At 53.5% G+C, this 19,350-nt stretch overlaps 2 protein-coding genes across 2 annotated transcripts; one reads left to right on the top strand and one right to left on the bottom strand.

Annotated features, from left to right (window-relative positions):
- Nucleotides 1-38: 38 nt before the first annotated feature.
- LOC104264546 (protein TENP-like) lies at nucleotides 39-6,094 on the bottom strand. Its single transcript, XM_059827390.1, has 16 exons — nucleotides 6,073-6,094; nucleotides 5,366-5,482; nucleotides 5,006-5,105; nucleotides 4,556-4,660; nucleotides 4,255-4,392; nucleotides 3,763-3,808; nucleotides 3,415-3,475; nucleotides 3,077-3,168; nucleotides 2,779-2,955; nucleotides 2,361-2,402; nucleotides 2,062-2,226; nucleotides 1,698-1,765; nucleotides 960-1,005; nucleotides 564-627; nucleotides 388-464; nucleotides 39-107 (listed from the first exon to the last, which is right to left on the bottom strand). Exons 1-16 carry the CDS (start codon nucleotides 6,092-6,094, stop codon nucleotides 39-41), a joined length of 1,389 nt encoding a protein of 462 aa, XP_059683373.1.
- Nucleotides 6,095-8,826: 2,732 nt separating this feature from the next.
- Nucleotides 8,827-16,304, top strand: BPIFB6 (BPI fold containing family B member 6). The gene is made up of 17 exons (XM_059827389.1): nucleotides 8,827-8,875; nucleotides 9,118-9,130; nucleotides 9,218-9,291; nucleotides 9,884-9,983; nucleotides 10,615-10,719; nucleotides 10,826-10,972; nucleotides 11,458-11,521; nucleotides 12,085-12,145; nucleotides 12,465-12,556; nucleotides 12,847-13,023; nucleotides 13,191-13,244; nucleotides 13,565-13,735; nucleotides 13,940-14,007; nucleotides 14,447-14,492; nucleotides 15,246-15,309; nucleotides 16,057-16,133; nucleotides 16,266-16,304. The coding sequence occupies exons 1-17, from the start codon at nucleotides 8,827-8,829 to the stop codon at nucleotides 16,302-16,304; spliced, it is 1,401 nt and encodes a 466-aa protein (XP_059683372.1).
- Nucleotides 16,305-19,350: the final 3,046 nt, after the last annotated feature.

Genomic DNA, 19,350 nt, shown 5'->3' with positions numbered 1-19,350 from the left:
GAACAATTTTGCCACTGTTTTACTCCGAACACCAGACTTCAGCCCACGGTGGTCTGCTCTCCGGTCCTCGCCTGTAGCTTGAGGTTGCAGGGGACCAAGACGTAGTCCTAAGGCAGGGGAGGAACGAGGGCTGAGCAAGGTGCTCGTGTGGCTCATGTCAGCCTGCACGGGCTCTCCGCAGGCCAATGGCCCCTCCAACACCGCTAGTGCTCATGTCAGGGGGGCTAGAGAGGAACTATGCCCATCTAAAGCAATGAAACTTGGTTCTGGGGGTTAACAGGGTTAGAGGAGCAGGCTCTGATTTATTCTGGAGCTGGGAGGTAAGCATTGCTCCCGGGTTCCCTTTAAATCAAACATAGGGAGCAATTCAAATGTCTTATTTCTTACCTTGTGAATCATGACGTTGACGTCAGTGTAGGTAAAGCTGGAGATGTGGGGCAGGAATACGCCTTCGCTCAGGACCACTAGGAAAAAGAAGAGGGACAGTTGCCAGCCGGGTGCTGCCTTCGTCCTGGCCGTGCACCCTGTGTGGCAGCACCGCTGCAGGACTCCCGGCTCCTCACCGTTCATCTGAGCCGGTACCTCCTCACGGATTGTGGGCAAGAATAACTCCTCCAGTAAGGCAGCCTGCCAAAGGGAAATCCACGGTCAGCTCGCTTACAGCGTGACTCTAAAGCAGGAGGAGAGGGGCAGGCACCAGCAAGAGAGGGGTCCTGATGCTCATGGCACCTCTAGTCCCGCACGGACCTGCCTCTTCCTTCTGCAGGGTGCAGCGAGCACCCAAAGTAAATATTCCCCTGCCGATAACTGCTGCCTGGGATGGTTTAGGGCAGTCTAAGCCAGCTGGTGCAGCTGAGGGTGGCCAGGCTGTTGCATTCAGCAAGTCACACCAGCATGGCGCAAAGAGGGGACACGGCTGCACTCGGTCGCTTGGGGGGTGCGCGGTTGGGGGCACCTACCGGCACGGGACCCACGTTGGAGGCAGCCAGGCTGAGCTCGATATCCCTGGAAAACAAAGAGCGGCACAGGAGCTGCTTGTAATAAGTTGTAATAAGCAGTGAGGTTTGTGGTTTTCCCCCAAACACCGCGGCTGAGCCCGGGGCCAAGCCAGCAGTGAACCTGGTGCCCGGGCACATCTGAGCAGGCGGCTGGAGCCTGACTTTCCCCCTGGGCACAGCAGCAAGGGCTTGAGGACATTTTGACGCCCAGGACTCAGACTGAATAGCTTTTGCGGGGCCCTGCCGAAGCGGGCAGGCTGCGCTGGGGTGGGCGGGCAGGGGCGCAGGACGCTGCGGGGCCGGGGTCTGGAGCGATGGGCAGCCGCAGGTGCCGCCGTGGCGGGGCACACTGGAGTTCCCCCAGTCACAGGCTGTGTTTGCCGATGGGTCGGTTGAGCGTGCGCTTTCCTCAGCAGCGGTGCCGGTGGTGTGGCAGGAACAGGCAGAGGCAGACGGTGTTGGCGTGTGCCGGTCGCCTGCGTACGCCTGTGCTGAGTGCAGGGGGTGGACGGGTGCAATTTCCACTTTTCTCTCTAACCACGTTACTGGAGTCCCACAGTTTCCCTCGGGATAGAGCTACCTCTGCAGTGCTCAAACCATAAAAGCTAAGAAATTCCCCAGACCACTTTGCCTCCCCGCTCCCTGCTGTGACTGGGACACGTCCCCTTCGAGGACTCAGAGCGTAGCTGGGTTTGTTACTCTATCACTGTTGCAGAGATCATCATCCTTGTGTCAGCGACGCTAAAGAGGAGTCCCGCAGACATATCCTGCAAGGGGAAAGAGAGGGCAGGATCAGAGTGAGCAAACAGTCCCGTTTCAGTCTTGAATAGTGGGATGCAAGGAACCCATCCGTGTGCTGCCACCTGCCATGTGCTCCTCACATCCTGCTCTACTCAACGGAGGCAAATGCTGCTCGGGACCGCCAGCGCTGTGGCAGGTAAAGGCTAAATCAGCCCCCTGCAACGGCTGCAGTCGGGCTGGGTCTCAGAGCAAAGGGCATTGCCTGGGTGCAGCTCGGCCACGCTCGCAGGGCACGCTCAGCGTACTCGCAGGGCACACTCACCACGTTCATGCTCAGGAAGCTCTGGAAAGCCGGTGATCCCGCCCCGACTTGAATGGTGAGGAAGAGCTTCAGGGCTGCCTTGCCTTCCTCCAGCACCACCCGAGGCGAGCTCCTGAACACAGCTTGCAGTATCACCGGTAGGTCCTCCTGGAAGAGGGAGCCCATCTGCCGAGGGAGGGGGGTTATTTCTGGGCATGGCAGCCATCCCCCGTGTGCCCCCGGGGCAGTGGGCAGGTGGCCGGGGGGGCACTGCCTGAGCTGGGGCTGTGCCTCTCGGAGCGCCAGCAACAGCAGCGAACCTGAGTAATCTTCTGTGCCATGGTGGCGGTGGTCAGTGGGCTCTGAAAAACAAAGCACGGCTTGTGATCGGACTGATGGCTGCTTGGGGCTGCTGCTCTGGGACTCGCGTCCAGCACGGCCGTGCGGACCCCGTGGTGAGCACTGTGCCGCTTGCGCATACATGCAGGAGCCTTCCTGCATGGCAGTATGTGCCGGGACCAGCGTTCTGGTTACTTTTCATGGCAAATTCTCCATGTATCATTAAACCAGAAATATTTTTGGGAGCCCTGGGGTGAGGGGCTGCAGCTCCCACAGGCACTCGGAGACAGACTCTCATTTCTTTGCATTGCGCGTGTCTCCTCCAAGCCATTCGTGGGCCAGGGTTGTCCCTCCAAATGCATATTTTCTACTCCTTCCTTGCCCACTTGCTCTACTCACCGGGATGGTCATGTTGAAGGCTCCAGCCATTTCCAGGGCGAAGAAGAGGCTGGTGTAGAAGTGTTCAGAGAAAGCCAGGGTAAGGTGGGAAGGGCTGGAGTTCACCGGCTCAGGCATGCTGAACGGCACGGGGCTGACTGGCAGGGGGATCGCCATCCCCACCACCTGGAAAGTCGTCTGCCGGGATACAGGCAAGGAGAAAAGGAGTTTAAGGTGTCTTGGGACACGTAGCACTGGGAGGAAGCGGCTCTCCCAAAGCCTGGAGCTGGGCTCTGAGTGCTGGAAAGCGAGGACTTACTTGCAAGGATATGGTGATTCCCTGCTCGGAGAACATGGGTGCAGCCAGGGGCAGGTACTGGACCTGGCAGCTCGGCGTGATGGGGAACTGAGCTGCAAACCAAGCAGAGGGACGCTCGGAAAGAGGGGAGCAGTGACAGCAGGTTGGGGCTGGGAAGCGTGTGAGTTTCCCAAGTAAAGAGACAGGGAAAGAGAGCCGGGCAGAGGGAGCGGGTCCCCGGGGAGGTGACAGCAGCAGAGCCGCTGCTGCAGGGTGGGAGCCCATCCCATCTCGTCACCTGCTCCAAACTGAGCCCCGACGCCCTTAGTCTGTAAGGAGGCTGAAAGCCAAACACTCACCTGTCAGAGACATCAGCTGTTCGTTTGGCGAAAGCAGCAATTTGGAGACTTCCAGGCATATCTGTGGCATGAAGAAGAAAGAGAGAGGTGGTAGATGAACAGGGGGGTCTGCAGCATCGGGCGTCCCCGAACACCCCTGATGCGGATGTCCCCATCATCTGGCCGTGCGGCAGCCGGGAGGTGGAGCACGGCAGTGTTGGGTGACCATGGGGCTGCTGCTCCTTGCCATGCGTGCAGGGCTGCGGGGGCACTTGGCAAAGCACCAGGTTGACTTGTAGTGCTTTAGTTCTTACAGAACTGCACAACTTTGTCTTCTGCTGTCTCACACCTTTACAAACTTTATCTTACCTTATCAACATTAATCTCGCTCTCCACGTCTGAACTAGAGGACTTGCTGGATGAAAACAACAGAACAGAAGATGTTAGGTGAGAACCAGCTTAGCTGAGGGTAGGTGAGTGTCTTTTATTGGATCCAAAAGGTATCCGGAGACAGTATTACCGTTATTTTCTGTCATCTATTAAGCTATGATTTCAATTCAGAATCCTAAACCACTGAAGCACTGTCATTGGACTTGCATTAAAAATGTTCCTGCTGCACTACTTAAAAAAGATCCACTCCCTTATGAGAGAATGAAATGCACTTAAAAGGGTGGAACCAACCCTGCACGCAGAACAAAGTTCCTCCCATGAAGATAAAGGGTTTGTGGTCACCTTTGTAAGCTTTTAGGGCAGCGAGCAGGTCTTAGTCATATCACCTTCCTCCCTAGAAATGCTTGTGGCTCAGTTTCTTCTTTTACCCCGCAACCCAGAGCCCATAACGAGGAAAACCGCAGGGTCGACCTTTCCATCTCCTCGGTGCTCTGCATCTCCTCCATGGTGGGTTTGCAGGCAGAGGTCACCAGCTCCAGGTTCCCTTCAGGGTTCATTTCCACGTGGAGGTCCGCCAGGATGGACAGTCTCATCACCTTGGTGGTCGAGCTGTGCCGGGGAGGAGAGGTGGAGGCTGGAGCGTGGGGGCTGCTCCCGGTCCCGCTCGCCCCGGCCCCCCTGCTCCCACAGGCAGACGGTAGGTGCTGGATGTGGCCCCATTGCTCCGGCTGGGAGCTTGGGCTGCTTCCAGCCCCGCGTTCCCGGCACTCACGGGGCAGGTGTGATACCGAGGTCCACATCAATGCTCAGCCGCAGCCCGGCGTCGGGGATGAGAGACAGGGACAGCTCGGTGACTTTGACAGAGTTAATTTGATTCCTGCAGGAGCAGAAATGAAGGTGTCAGGACACCAGCACAGACTGATGTGCAGTCCCTGGCTGCCCTCGCAGTGGGCAATGCCCTAAAGTCCATGAGATCTGCACAGCGCACAGATAAATCAGTGCCCCAAGGGTGGCACTGGGGCTGCTGCCCTCAGACCCCAAAGGAGGAAGCAGGAGCTCGTTTCTAAACCCTCTGGCAAACAGCTGTGTTGATCTCCAGGAGGATTTTTGCCCTTGCTGGCAAAATGCCTTTTGTGACAATATTCAAAGCGCTCCAGCGAACCACCGGCGTGAGCCAGTGGTACAGTGGCAGAGCCTGGGCAAGGCAGAGCCGCGGACTCACCTGCTGGGCTTTGGGGAGTCGAGAAACAGGTCTGTGACTGTCGGGGCCATTAGGTCCTGCCTGAGGACCATCTCTGCATATGGCTTTGAAACTTCAGCAACTGTGGAATAGGGCAGATATTTCATGAGACCCTCTGGAGCTTGTGGTCTGACGCACAGAGATGGACAGATCGAAATCTGTCCAGGTGACACGCCTCCATCCCTTGCTAAACGCCCCTGTTACTAGCTATAGCAAGGGGATGATGAAAGTCAGCTGATTAAAGGCATAAGTTTCTGGTGACAGTATTTCATCACCGGACTGAAAGATGCCGCTGCCTCCCCTCCCTGCTGATGGTGTGGGAGATGTGGGGTCAGGACTTACAGTAGCTCAGTCCTGATGGGGTGAGGATGCCCCCGCAGTCGGGTGACCTGGTGGTGTGAGCGGGGACCAGGAGGCTCAGGAGGATGCTCAGGGTGCAGAGCTTCGCCATGCCGGCACCTGGAAGAAGAGGGCACCCGCAGCAGCCTGGTCAGAGCGGCACGGCCCTGGCCTGGCCACCGAGGCGTGGAGCCACGGATCCGCTCCCAAGTCAGGTTTGTGGTCCTGAGCTTGTCAGCTTTTGTGCAATTACAAGGCACAGCTCTCATGTGGTGCCTGGGATTTAAAAGCACTGACAGAAGGCTCAGCCTTGAAAACCCTAGAAAGCTAGAGGGGTGCTGGCGGCAATATCATGCCTGCTGAAGAGCACATAATAGCCTACAACTGGCATAAAACTAGCAAATAAACAGGAGCTAAAATTAATTGAGGAATGAATGGAAGTTATGGAGGAGGCTAAAATCAAATAAGAAGGTGAAAGTGTTATCTACTTCTCTGAAAAACATTTGGGAATTGTTTATAGCGTTTGTAATGCTCTTACAATATTAAGAAAACAAGTAATTCAGAAAGGTTAACCTGCAGAAAACATACATATTTATATCAGTCTTCACAGAAAGTGGACTTCTGATGAGAACTGACCCTGACAGAGACACACCAAAGTAAGTACAAGCAATGCCTATATCAAGCGATTCAGTTTGCAAATGCAGCTTTACCTTTCCTGGCCAGTCTTCCCATTCTTCTAATTCAGTCCGTGTCTTGCCGTGGCCACACCGAGGAATTGTGCTGGCTTTATATATCCTCACAACCATGGCTGATGGGGCAGAAATTGGCAAAGAGGGCTGGAAACCAGGACGTTGAGCGGACACTTTGTTTTATATACCATTTTTATTGTTTCCCCATATACTTGATTGCATTGGCTGTTGACCGAGTGAGGTGAAATACTGAACAGCAGGTGCTGGGGCAGCTTGCCTTCGTTGTGGTGTTACCGAGGAGCACAAAGAAAGGTCTCTGGGTGGAGGGTGCCAAGAAATCAAACATTGTTCAAAAGTGAACATCGGTCTCTTTGCTCTACAGCCATGGTTTCTTCCGAACACCACAGGGACAGCCGCCAGCACGACCACACCAGCAAGAAGCTGCTGTGGTTTGCGTTGCTCTCCCGGCTGGGCAGCTCAGACCAGAAGGGATGAGACCTGCACGTGTCGCGCTGCAGGAGGTCTCGGCAATTCATCAAGGATGCCCTCCATTTCCTTCAGTCCTGGGTAAGTCTGTTGAAGGCAAAAGGAGTGTTTCTGTTGGGTTCAGGGAGTTTTAGACCAGACAGAAGATCAATTCTTTTTTAAGGTATCTCCTCTAACCTCCAGAATGGCCCATGTGCAATAACTCCTTCCTCTTTATAACCCATTCCCAACCAAAAGCCACTGGCAATATTTATTAAAACTTGTGGAAATAACGGTGGGTGACGTTCACCCTCTTTGACAATGTCTCTACAAGCAGTGAAAGCGTTCATGGAAGGGAGTCACAGTCCCTCTCCTTCCTATGCTTGGGGTCCACCGTGTTCCCCTGGCTTCCTTTTGGCCTGGAGGACAGAGCGTGGACTACCTGCAGATGCCATGTAAGCGCATCCTTCATGGTCTCACCCAGCTCTCCTTCATGCTCTGTGTTCTGACTTCCCCCCCCCGATATTTGTGATTTCAACTTTGAGGCGTGACCAGTCTTCCAGAGAGGGTTGAATTGCCCATTTCGGTCTGAATCCCTTGGCAATGGGATAAGGTGTTCAGCACTTGTTGAAACACCTGCTGCCCGGGGAGGCAACCATTGTCCTTTGTGCATTGGCGAAGTGAGTTATTGAGCGCTGGTTCCAGGTGCGTTTTGACACGTTCAAAGCCTTTGGCTCTCACCAGCGCTGTGTTGCTTTCCTTCTCAGCATGACAGAGAAATGCTAAGAAGAAAAGCAGAGTCTCAGCCACGTTGTGCATTTCCATTGAAGGCATCCAAATAGCAGTGTCAAGAGAAAATATGAAGATGTATGTCTAGCAGCCTACTGAGGGAGAGCAGGATTTACACTTCTGTGCTGATGCGTGCAGCCCCTTTAGAGACAAGAACTGTGTTCAGAAAGGTAAATCCATCGAGAAGGTTGTAACCTGCAGACGAGTCCCCTGGGGCTGCGGGAGGCGTTTTGTGGCATCTGCCATGGGTAGGGACTCAGACACAACTTGGAAATGTCTCTGAGAATTAAGTCTTTGCTGTGTTTTAGAGCAGCGGTTTGAAATTGGCCCCTGCTATACCTTGTTGCAGTATAGGTAATATCAGCAGCTCTTCCCCAAGCAATACTGGAGATTTATCTGTGGAGCGTTATTATCGTTTACAGCAGTGCAAGGGGCTGGGGATAAGCTGCCAGGGCGAGATGGCACCATGGTGCTTAGATGTGGATTTTCTCCTCTTGAAGAGCTGTTCTGGACCTGATGATCCCTGTGGAGGCTTAATTAGATGTCAGCTTGCAGCATAATGACTGATCAAGTTACTAGCACAAAAGCATCTTTCTGGCGTGGTGGGTTCTTTATCTGGAGTTATCTATAAATCTTACACTCCTGTTAGATAAGATGTAAATCAGTAAGGGTATTACCGAGATTATCACAATTCCCACTGGGTTATCCACCAGCTGATGTCATGTCCTCCCCCAGGGTTTGCACAAGCTCCATGAAACTTTGGGGAGCAAGAGCCACTCATCCCAAGAGTTGCAGTTATGCGGGTATCTCCAAAAGCAGAATTTACTATTACATGTCTTAGGTTTCTCCTTGCCCCACTTCTGTCTGTACCATGTAATTAAACAGATCAGGTTTTTCTTTTGGACTTGACGTGCAAGTCTCCGTTGGCTCTTCCTGGGCATTGAGCAAGAGACCTGGCTTCAGCCTGCTGGGAGCACGTGCCTGGTACCCGAGGCTGGAGGGCTTATCCGGACTTCCAAATTTATTAGTGAAATTATTTGTGTTGGCAGATGTCAGAAACACTCGGGTATTAGCTTACACCACAGTAATTACCCAGCCCTTTCATTCTTTTGGTTTTTCCTCTTTCTCAGTCAGGATTTATATAGAGGCTGTTTCTTGCCTCTCTCCAGGAGATCAGTGCAAAGCCTGGACAACCTCTGGGGACTCTCCACCGGAGAAGAACCAGGTGAGGTGATGGCAGGGCCCTTCCCTGCAGGAGTCCCTGTAATGGCGAGGTGCAGCAGCTCACGTCATTTCCCTCCAGTGCAAGTGAGAAGTGGGAGGCCGAGAGGGAGCAGAGTGGTGGAGCCATGTCCATAGCCCGCGGAGGGGCTCATCATGCCTTGTGCCACTGCCGTGGCCAACAGCCGTGAGCTCTCCTGCCACTCCTGGGGCCAGGGCTCGAGGTGGCCCTGAGACCCAGTGGGCCGTGTGCTCCATCAGGCAGCTCCAGCCCTTTCTCTACGGCAGGTTTTAGGCATCATGAGCAGTTCTGGTTCTTGTAAAGAGGAAGGCTTAGCGCCCCGCTTGGGTACCGACCACGGGGCGGGTGGTGCATGACACAGGCATGTCCTGGTGTGGCTGCTCTGGGGTGTTCAGACATTGGAATTTTGGGTAGTGATTGTTGTATTCAGGCTGTGTTTTGACTAGTGTAGCTCTGACAGACTTGCACGGAACCCTGCTCACTTTCCTCTAGCATGACTGCAGTGTTTAGCCCCTGATGTGCAGTTTGAGAACCGTCTCCAGCTCATTGTTTCTCTCTGTCTGTTGAAGCCCACATACTCCTGTAAGCCTCTGCTGCCCCTGGAGCTCTGTAAGCAGCTGTACTGGATCAGAAGATGTCAAGGATTTGGTGCATCTTATTCCTTGGCAGCTGGCTGGCATGGTCGGGAGGAGCTGATGACCCGGGAGCTGTCATCAGGATCGATCTTGGAATGATCGACCGCGGTAAGTGCTCAGCCACGTTAGCGTCTGTGTGTGGACACGAGTCTGTCTGTGCAGACAAGCGGGCAGCGGTGCACCGGCTGCATCGCAGCAAGGAAGCCGCCTTTCGCTGCTGCCCAGCCTGCACCCCCGAGCACATCCCCAGCTGCCGAGTGCCGCCAGCCGGGCGGGCTCCAGGCACTGCCCTTAATCCACAGCAGGAGCTGCTTCCCTGCAGTCTGCGCGTCCCGTGTGGGACGCTGCAAGCGGGAGCCCACGGCTGTGATGCCCCGACGTGGGCACGCGGGTTGTCTCACTGGTACGTTAAGGTGGGAACCTGAAAATGCACCCCGTGCTTCACGTCTAAAATTGCATGGCGTGCCCAGCAAGCACTCGCCGAGCTCCAGCTGCTACCCAGGGAGGGCAAAGAGTGCTGGTAATCTGAATTTATGGCACACGTTGTGTCCTGATGGTGCCTGAGTGTGTTGGAACGGGAATATGTTAATAACGACGTTTTATAGGGTATGGTGGAGGGTGCTGAGGCCCCTCACCCTCCGGCACAGGCTCCTCCCTGGGGGTTTTGTGCTGAACTCCTCTTCTTGTGCAAATCTTCCAGCCATCTCCACTGCTTGGAATGAGAGTGATGTTCTGCAGAAACTGGCAGAGGAAGCTGCAAAAAAAAAGCCAAACGCCAAACCCATCAAAGGCATCTCAGGGTGAGTGATGATCAGCAGCGTTACACCACGAGCCTGAACCTGGGAATGAGAAAATAAAAGCAGAAGGTTGGGAAGTGTCAGCCTGGAGGCAGAAACGAATCACTCCCCGCTAACAAGTGTGATATTAAAGCCGGTGATTTTCTGCATGGTTGTGTCTGCAAATACATGGAGAAACTATAACTTAAAGGCAACAAAGCGCGTCAGCTCCTGCTTCAGCGCTGGCTGGGGACTGCTGCAGTGGCTCTGCGGCGCCGGTGGGGTTTGCTCTCAAAGCCAGGGGTGCCCGGCTTTTGTCAATGATATCCTGAGGGAACCCCAGAATTTCTGGGGGATCAGAGCTGGCCCTTCATCCCGCAGATTTGTGCTGGGTGAAAGCATGGAGATGTTTTGAATGCCAAAACGTTTTTCAACTATTTTGAAAATTAAACCCTGCAATCCTTTTGTTAGGAAGAAACATATTTCTAAATTTAAATTTAAAAGTGTATTTAAATGGGAAGTTCAAACAAGAAGTGGAAGAATAAAGATGGTGATGGCAATATCAGCGATAGGTGACTGACATAAGCAGCCCGACCTGGCTGGTCTGCGGGGTCCTCTTTCCCAGCTCTTTTCTTCTGTTTTTTTTTTTCTGCAGGCTAAAAGTGAAAGATCTCTGTCCCCCAGTGATTTCGCTGGCACTCTTGCCGGGCTCGGGGCTCTTCATGGCCGTCTTAGTCCAAATGACCGTTGCTGGGAAAAGGTGGGTGGGAGCTGGCACCCGTGGGGGAGAGCCGCTGGCGGGGCTGGGGTGGGCTCGCTCGCTCCCGGGGGTTTGCCCTGCGGTGACCGAGCTTTGCTCTGAGCAGCTTTACAGGTGGAAACGTGGAAATCGCTCTGGCCGCAAACCTGACGGCCGGTAGCCGGCTGTGGCAGGACGCCGCGGGCATCCCCAGGTTCAGCTCCAGGAACTGCCACATCGCTCTCGTTAGCGTTAAAACCAACCTCCCCGGCAGGTGAGTCCCAAAGGACCGCAGCGATGATTTGCCAATATTAATAATTCCTAAGAGGTAGGTAAAAGCATTGTTAAATCTTTCAGTCTCCAGGTGCGGGTTTCTGCAGAACACAAATACTTTTCATTGTTCGTTTTTCCCACTAAGAAACCCAAAATCTTTTATGGACAAATTCAGGCCAGCTCTGTCTGTGTTGCTCCATGCAATGCTCGTCTTTGGCATCAGTCCTCATTTTAGTGCTGTACTCCTGGGATACCAGAGCTTCTTTTAGGCATGGAAAGCTTTAGCTTTGTTTAAAACCAGAAGATGGCATTCTTGAGAAAAGGTTTGTAAAGAGAGAAAATGTCTTTTGTTAGACATTAGGCATATTTTTGCCTAATCCATACCAGATAGGTTTCTTTAGCACCTGACTTCCTTTTTGATCTTTAGTAAATAATTATTGCTATGTGCATAATGGCCGTGTCGGCTGACGTGTTGTCTCTGCCCAGCATGCTGCCCAAAGTCACGAGCAAGTTTCTGGACAGCACCCTTCAGAAAGTGCTGCCAGGTCTGGTAAGTCCGGTCCTCCTCCCATCCTTGTTTCCCGGAGATCATCTCCTCCTCCTCCTCACTGCGCCGTAACAGGTTTCACAGTTTTGCCACAGAAAGGAGCTTGCAGGCTGGTAGAGGGGAGCATTTTGAGCTGGTTTTTATGCAGCCAACACCCGCAGCAAAGGCACTGTCACTGCCTAAAGCCTCCTCGTCCCAGCCCGGCGGTTAGGGATGCGATGCTCGGGCAGAGCTGATCTCAATGCTGAGCACGCTTGTTCCTAAAGGCTTGTCAAAGGGCAGACTCGCAGCCTCTTAACACGTGTCATGAAGTCGGTCTGCTTTAGTCAGATATCTGCAGTGGGGTCTGGCCCTGTTCTTTGCTCAGCTTAAGGCAGGTTTACTCCAGAATAACCTAATTCAACCAGGGACAGAGAAAAATGAGGCAAGCCCTTGTCTGGGTAATCGATAATGAAGGGTCCTTGTGCTTCAGGGTGGGAGCTGCGCTGGTCTGGCAGCCGCAAAGCTCTGCTCCCATCAGAAGCCTCCGTGCAAGGTTTTCTCACGCCTTTCTTCTCGCCCTGCAGCTGTGTCCAGCCGTGGATGTGGTGCTCAACCTTGTGAATGCAAAATTCACCACCATGACTTGTAAGTCGGCATCCATCTCACCCATCTCCTTCCCTTCCCCGGGCAAGGGAAAGCGCAGATCTGTCACTGAGGATAGACAATCTGCTGAGCCCTGACTGGGACCAGGCGGGGACAAACCCCAATGGGGGCCACGTGAATATCCACCCCCTCCTCGGTGCAGGTTCGGGAGAGCCTGGCACCACAGAGGCTTGCAGGGAGGCAGGAGCCCACCAAAGCCGTAAATGGCACTTGTGAACCGGCCGTTTGGTGCCTGTGAACGCTCTCCCCCAGTGCAGAGTGTGCACCTTCTGCTTAAGCATCCCGCTTTGCTTCCATGCAGCCGAGATCCCTCTTGGGACTGCTGGGACCCTCTGGTACGCTCTGCTGAACCCCCCAATGACAAGTGAAACTTTCATAGAGCTGGATTTGAAGGTGAGTGCTGCTGCCTGGCGCCGGGTCTTGGAGCGGTGATGTTGCTGACATCCATTTGCTCGGAGGCATTGTCCTTCTCAGCCTTGGGCAGCAGAGGGGTGCAGACGTGTGCTGGTTGCATTATATCATCTAACCACCGCCTCGGCTCGTTGTTTTCTGTAGAGTTTATTGCTCTGTTTCATTGCTGAGACTACAGAGCAAAGCATCCAGTACCTTGTACCTGCGCCAAATGCAAATCCTGGAAACAGACGTCTGCTCTCTGACATGGCTCTTCTTACTGGTCCTTTTAGACCATTCTCCACCAAAAGGAGGGAAAGGAGGTTGACCTTCCCATGGACCACCCATCTCTTGCTTCTCTGCCACCAAAGAGGGATGCTGCTACCCAGCTCATCCTGTCTGCAAACTTCCTGAGTGCGGAGCTCTCTGTTCTGCAGGCGTCCTTCAACCTGGACATCAGCAATAACATGGTGCACGGTTTGGGCTTGAGATGTTCCTCAAGAGACCACTAAAGAAATCTATACCCATGTTCAAGGCAGATCCAGGCGCTGTCTATGCCTCTTCCCTTCCCCGTGTTGAACTCCCCCCCCCCAAAGTGAGTGCATTAAGTCCCTGCCCTGTGACGCTTTCTCAACAGGTTCTTGGGCTTCCCCCGCTGGTGACCACAATGCTTGGAGCCCTCATCCCTGAGGTGGGTGGACTTTGCTTGATCCTACCGGTCTGTGGGTCATCCCAGGCTACTGATGGCAGCAGGTAAAGCTGCTCTCCTTTCACAAAGACATGCTGGGAACCTTTTCCCCAAGGTCAAACTGGTGCTCTCTTTATTTTATTAGTAAAACTTTTCTTAATAAGATTATTTAAGGGATGTACTACTGAGCAGTATGGAGCAGCTTGGCTGACTCCAACTGACTTTGGTGAATGTCACCGATGCTCAGCACCCACTAGGATAATCCCCTGAGCAGTCAACTGGGAAGGAAAGGGAATGTCCCCCTTTGCTTTGACTCTCCACAGATTTCCAGGGTGCTGCCTCCATCGCACCCAGTGGTGATTGAAATGCGAGAAGCGAAAGCACCAGTGGTGACCATAACCACAGACAAAAGCTTTGTGCAGCTCTTCAGCACCGCCGAATTTTGGGTTTCGCCTTCAAACTCTGCTCCCGAATCCCTCTTTGTCCTGGATGTTGTGAGTTGAAGCCTTTTGCAGTTGGCGAGGGCTGAACGTGGTCACCCCTGCCTTGAGCCAGCAAACCCGCGCCAACAGTGGAGCGAGAGATGCGGGACAGCAGGCAGGGACATCTGCCAGGGGGATGCCTGGCCAGGGGGTCCTGTGAGGCTGGAGCGGTCGGGGGGGACCCGGTGGGGACTCCCTTTCCCTTTCCCCTTGCAGCACAGCAACCTGGAGGCACAGTTTGCCATTGCAGAAGAAAAGCTGCGGCTCTCCCTCGCTCTGCAAAGGTAATGCAGCTGCTGGTCCCCAGTGCCACCACCAGCAGAGTGACAGTCCCTGGGCTGCTGGGGAGGCCACACGCTGCGTCTCAGCCATGCATTTTCAGAAGGAACATTTGCTGTCTCTGCATGATGTTTTTATAGCTTTTACTAACAGCTATTTAAAAACAGATGAGGGTCAACATGACGTAATCCAACTGACCTAAAACCTGTTTGGGTTTTTGCTCTTTGAGTTTGAAGAGCTGCACTTGGTTCGGGATGGAGAAAACGCTGTTGGTGGGAAGCAGCCCCTTCTTGGAGGGGGGCTGGCGGAGCCACGGCACCTCTGGTGCAAGGGGGAGGTTTGCTGGAGGCCAAGATCTGGGCGAGGAGTTTGCTGAGGGCGACCGGGCAGCTCGCCGGGGGGCTGCGGGAGGTGAATGATGCTGTGCCTTTCCTCTCCCCATAGCCTGTCTCGGGTGGCCTTGGCTTCCTCCTCCCTCGGGACGTTTGACGTGAGTTGGGTGGTCTGTGCCGCGCGTAGGGCTGGGGTCGCTGCTGTGAATCTCTGTGCTGGCAGTTTGCGTAATGCGGTACCGGGAATTTGCTCCCCGGAGCCTCGTCCTGCTGCTTTCATTATCAAGAACAGATCCGTTAAAAACAACCCAAGAAAACCGAACTGAATGCTGAAGATCAGAATGTTATTTCAGGGAATAACATTTCAAGGAATAACAATTGACAAACCAACTGCCAAAACCATTTGCCCACAGGCGTGAATGCTCCGGAAAGGGGTCCCTGCTCGTAATGCACCATGTTCATTCATGGGAGAGTTTTGGCCCCTGCGGCACCGGTGGGGTGGGAGCGTGGGCTGGGCTGGGCTGAGGTCGCGTGTGCTGGATCTTCAACTCCTCACCTCCCTCTAGTCCTGACGCTGAGATAGGGACACTTGGGAGGGCGAGTGTGATAACGTCTGTCTTGCAGCCGGGCTTCGGGCTGCAAGGACGGTGCCTGGGTGCCCGGCACCAACTGTAGGGCAGAGAGCAGAGTGCTGCTGGGGCTGGGAACAGGCTCATCTGGGGCTTTTGGGGCATCATGGGGCCTTCATGGGAATTCAGAATTTCTCAAATGTTCCCATTTGGCTCGGGGGGACATTTGCAGTTTTCCTGTGATTGGAGAAGGTGCTGGATGAATTGATGGGGTGAGCCCGGGGGACGCGGCTGCTGGCATGCAGAGCGATGGGTGGTTTACCCCACTTCTCTGTGTTTCAGGAGCTTCCACTGAAAGGAGTTTTGGCAGATATTATTCATGTGGCTTATGTGCCATCGATCAACAGTAAGCACGGCTACTTCATCTGAGGATTCGCTATCTGCATGGGGAAAATAGTTCTCATTTCTTTTCCTATAGACTGTTGTTATCTTTTCGGGTTTTTTTGGAAATGGCATTGCCTGGCTGACCTTGCATGCTTTTCCTGCCCTCAAGGCTGTGAGTGACTCTGCCAGGAAAATCGCTTGCCGGCTGTTTTGCACCCGCGGGGTTTGCAGCGGGAGCTGGAGGAGGGCAATGCCTGCTGGTCGGGGCTCCGGCGTGCCCACTCCTTCACAGGCAGGAGAGATCTGCCCACGCAGAACAGATCCACTGCAGAGGATGCAGGCTTCTGCTCTGAAGCCTCTTTGAACATTGTTCCTGTCCTTAAAAGCAAACCCACTTGCCATAAATAACTGGGAGCAGTTTTTGTAAGATCTTTGCCTTTCTGAAGTCGCCAAAAATTGACATGTCCCTCTGTACCATGCCTGAAAACAGCCAAAGTGTCAGTAAAAAACCCCACCCTGGAACATCAATTTATCTGCTTAACTCATGTGGAAATTATGCTAAAAGCAGAGATTTTATTCGTGCTAAGATACAAAACCCAGAAATTCCAGCCCTGCCAATTTTCCTTCTGAGTATTCCCCAAACCCCTTGCCAGACCTTCGGCAGGCACGGGCAGGCAGCACAAGGGCAGGCAGGCAGGGAAGCGCCGGAGATGCCGGCAGCGCCCGCCATGGCCGGAGCGCCTCTGACAGCGGCTCCTGCTCGTTCCAGGGGTGCTGCGCGGAGGGGTCCCCCTGCCCGACCTGCTGGGCATCACCTACCAGCGGGCGAACATCAGCGGGTTCGAGGTAGGCACACTCGCGTGGTGGTTTTGCTGTGCCCTGGGTCATCGCTGGAGTTAGTGCCGTTAGTCCGTCACATCTGAGCATGGAAGCAACTGCTAAATCCTGCCCGTGTGCTTTTTATTTTTAAATCTGCAGAATGCTCTAGTGCTGGACGTGCCCCTCACAGAGACCTGAGGTGCGGGAGGTACGGCTGCAACCCGCCACTGCTGCAAGGACCCAGCGGGACCGGGTGGGAGTGGGAGCAGTAAGGGTGCTGGGGTTCCTGGGGCGTTTCTCCCTCTTTCCTTGACTTTTCAATAGTTTGACTCCACAAGCTGAAATAAAAAGACCCCATCGTCCTATGAGGAGACTCTGGCCTGCCGTGCGTCTAGTGGAGCCAGCTGGGCATGTCTGGGCAGAGGAGGTATTTCTTGAAAGGGCTGGTCCCTAAATAAATCACACTTGCAACAGAAATAGCACGTGCATTAGTGTGCTGCAGGCAGCAGCGTGGGCTGCTGTCGGGATGCAGCACCCACATCTCCTGCAGGATGGGGGTGCAAGAAGGGCACCCCCCTGCTCCCGGGGTGCATGTGCTGCGAGAGGAGGGGAGTGCGTCTGCAGTCATCTGTGTGGGATTAGGACTGCTTGGGATGAGTTAGAGATGGGCATTTAGACATCTCCGTGTGTTTTTTAATATTTCAGAAGTGCCTAGCATCGTGGTTTATTGGCTGCATCGCAGATACTGATCCCAAGCGTATAGTTCAGTGACTGCTGGATAATTACCTGTCATTAGTAAGTCAATAAACAGCTTCGATCTTGATTTCATCGAGCCAACATGATTTGAACATTTTTCGTGGTGACAGGTAGCTGGTGCAGAATTAAGGATATCTTTGAAAAGATCATTGTGTTTCTAAGAAATTGTCCCCTAGAAAATCTCGCTGTGAGGCAGGCTCTGAGAACTCCATTTGTTTTCTTGTGTGCGCTGCCAGACCCAGCAGGCATTTGTTCTGCAACGCGTGTAAGGAATTGTCCTCCTCAGGAGTCCTAAGCAATGAGGAAAGCAGCCGTAAAACCAGCTCCCCGTGAGGACTGGTGTTTATGGTGCCTTCTCTCTTCATTTCGCTGCAAACATTGTCAATGCCAAGCACGTTTTTTTAAGAGATTTCCCCTATTGTTCTTGCATTAGCTAATAAACAATCGAGCAGTTTGAGTCTGAATTCCCTTAAGAAGAACAAAAATGAATCAAAATATCTGCGCGCAGCCCTCCTAGGAGAAATCAAGGCTGGAAAGCTCAGGGGGCACCTAGTTATTTTTTCATTAAACACTTAACCACGCTGCCAAGCTGCACTATCACGTAACTGGTATTTGGTGCCCTGGGGCACGTGGCGGAGGTGCAGCCCTCGGACACGCACAGGCACCAGCATTGTCCCCGGGAGCTGTACGCGGACCCCGGCAGCCCTGATCCCCCCAGCAGCAGGGGATGTACCGGCCTCTCACAGCTAACGGTCCCAGAGGAATGAGAGAGCAAGCCAAGCCTGCCCTGGCTCAGCGGTCCCCACGGAGATGGTTTCCTCGGGCAGAAGGGCCACATCTGGATGATGCCATCAAGGGGAGAGCAGAGCAGAACCGTCTCGTTTTTCACCCAGGGCTAATGCATTTCGCTTCGCCTGCCCCGGCCAGAGCCTATGGCCCTCTTGCTGAGGTTAAGGTCTCTAACGCTTCTCGGGGGTACGTCCCTCTTACTGCCTGCCCTTAGGTCTCAGTTTCCAGGTGATCCGAGCATCAAAGCAGCGTCTGTTCACGTCAGTCCTATTCTTCTCCCTTTGACCCAGTCCGTTCTGGTTTACTCTGTGTTTCTGTCCTCACACAGTGATTTGGCTTTGTGTCCTTGGGGCTTTGAAAGTTGCTTTAGCGAGACCTGGACCCCGCGATGTCATTCTCTTTATGGGAATCTGCTTTCGTTTATCAAAAATATTTAATTGTCTGAGACCTCTGCATTCAGCAACGGCTGGTGAGAGGCCAAGTTACTGTCATGCCTGAAAGGTCACTGCTCAGAAGCTATTCGCTGCGGTGCCAAAGTGCCACTTTACGGTGTGCTGACCATTATCAAGTCTGTCTTTATGGTAATTCAGGTTTCGTATAGTGATTGCCCAAAGTATGAAGTGATTCAGGAGGGATGATAACATAATACCATCTTGTTAACAGTCTCTTCCACCTTATCAAATGTCATGATCTAGCCATGACAGCTGGGCTTTGTGCTCCTGAGGTGTCTGGCTGATCAGGTTGCAAGGAGAGGTGACAACTCCTTAAGTACTTTGGCACCTTTGCCATCCCTTCCTTGGCCCTTAGCTAGGATATTTTTTAAAGCCGGAATTAATGTGTGACAAAAGCTGGCTAATCTGCTGCAAATACTTATTTCCAAGTTTGCAGAAAGTATTAAGTCTGAGCAAGCATTTTTCTGGACTATTATTCTTCAGTGATGGGGGGCAGCCCCGTGTGTTGTTAATGAGCACATCAGGGGAGCGAACAGTTCACCGCTGTCCCCTTGGTCAATGCACCCCCCCCCGCCACGGACAGCCTCGGCTGTGCACACTGGGACACGATCTGCGCACAGGGGCCGCGTTCGGTCGGTCGCCCACAGAGGAGGGTTTTCTTTTTCTTGCCCCAAAGAGCTGCTGCTCTGGTGCAGCGCGAGGCAGCGGCTCTGTGTATCTGTGTGGTGCTGGTGATCGGGGACGGGGCGAAAGGGGAAAAGCCAGCATGGCTGTGGGTGCACATGACATGTTGGCTCAGCAGAAATTTTTCACCTTTTCTCCTGCCTGTAGCAGTAAATTATCTGGCAGTAAAAGAGCCATGATGGACCGGGTGGGACACAATTTTTAGGCACGGAAAAAACCTGGCCAGAAATCTGAGAGGGCGAGGGCCTGAATGGAGCTAACCCTGGCCAGGTGCATGGCTGTTCCTCTCCTGCAGCACATTCCTTGCATGAGGTGGTGTGGCAGGGAGGCTACCTCTCTTGATATGTCTACATTGGGACCAACAGTCCCTCCAGGACTTCAAAATGATCCACAGCCAATGAGCTCCAGCCTGGGAACTCCCTGGCTTCGTGGTCAATGGCATCATCCTCTCAACGGTATCTCCCCGTGACTGCGCATCCCACCTCCAGTCCTCCTGGAATGCTCTGAGGCCAAGGTGAAAGACCTAGAAATGACGCCATGCCAGTTAGACCAGTGCAGCATTG

This window comes from Gavia stellata, chromosome 20 (assembly GCF_030936135.1).
Source record: "Gavia stellata isolate bGavSte3 chromosome 20, bGavSte3.hap2, whole genome shotgun sequence".
In the NCBI taxonomy this organism is placed as follows: Eukaryota; Metazoa; Chordata; class Aves; order Gaviiformes; family Gaviidae; genus Gavia; species Gavia stellata.
This window is presented reverse-complemented; position numbering and strand designations above follow the sequence as displayed.

Coding starts and splice junctions, on each gene's coding strand:
- LOC104264546 (XM_059827390.1), bottom strand. CDS start 6,094: ATGGGAAGACTGGCCAGGAAAG. Junction 4,393..4,555: donor CTCGGTATCACACCTGCCCC/GTGAGTGCCGGG, acceptor TCCCCGGCACAG/CTCGACCACCAAGGTGATGA. Junction 3,169..3,414: donor ACAGCTGATGTCTCTGACAG/GTGAGTGTTTGG, acceptor CTTGGTTTGCAG/CTCAGTTCCCCATCACGCCG.
- BPIFB6 (XM_059827389.1), top strand. CDS start 8,827: ATGAGCAGTTCTGGTTCTTGTAAAGAGGAAGGCTTAGCGCCCCGCTTG. Junction 10,973..11,457: donor AAAACCAACCTCCCCGGCAG/GTGAGTCCCAAA, acceptor GTCTCTGCCCAG/CATGCTGCCCAAAGTCACGA. Junction 16,134..16,265: donor CGAACATCAGCGGGTTCGAG/GTAGGCACACTC, acceptor TTAAATCTGCAG/AATGCTCTAGTGCTGGACGT.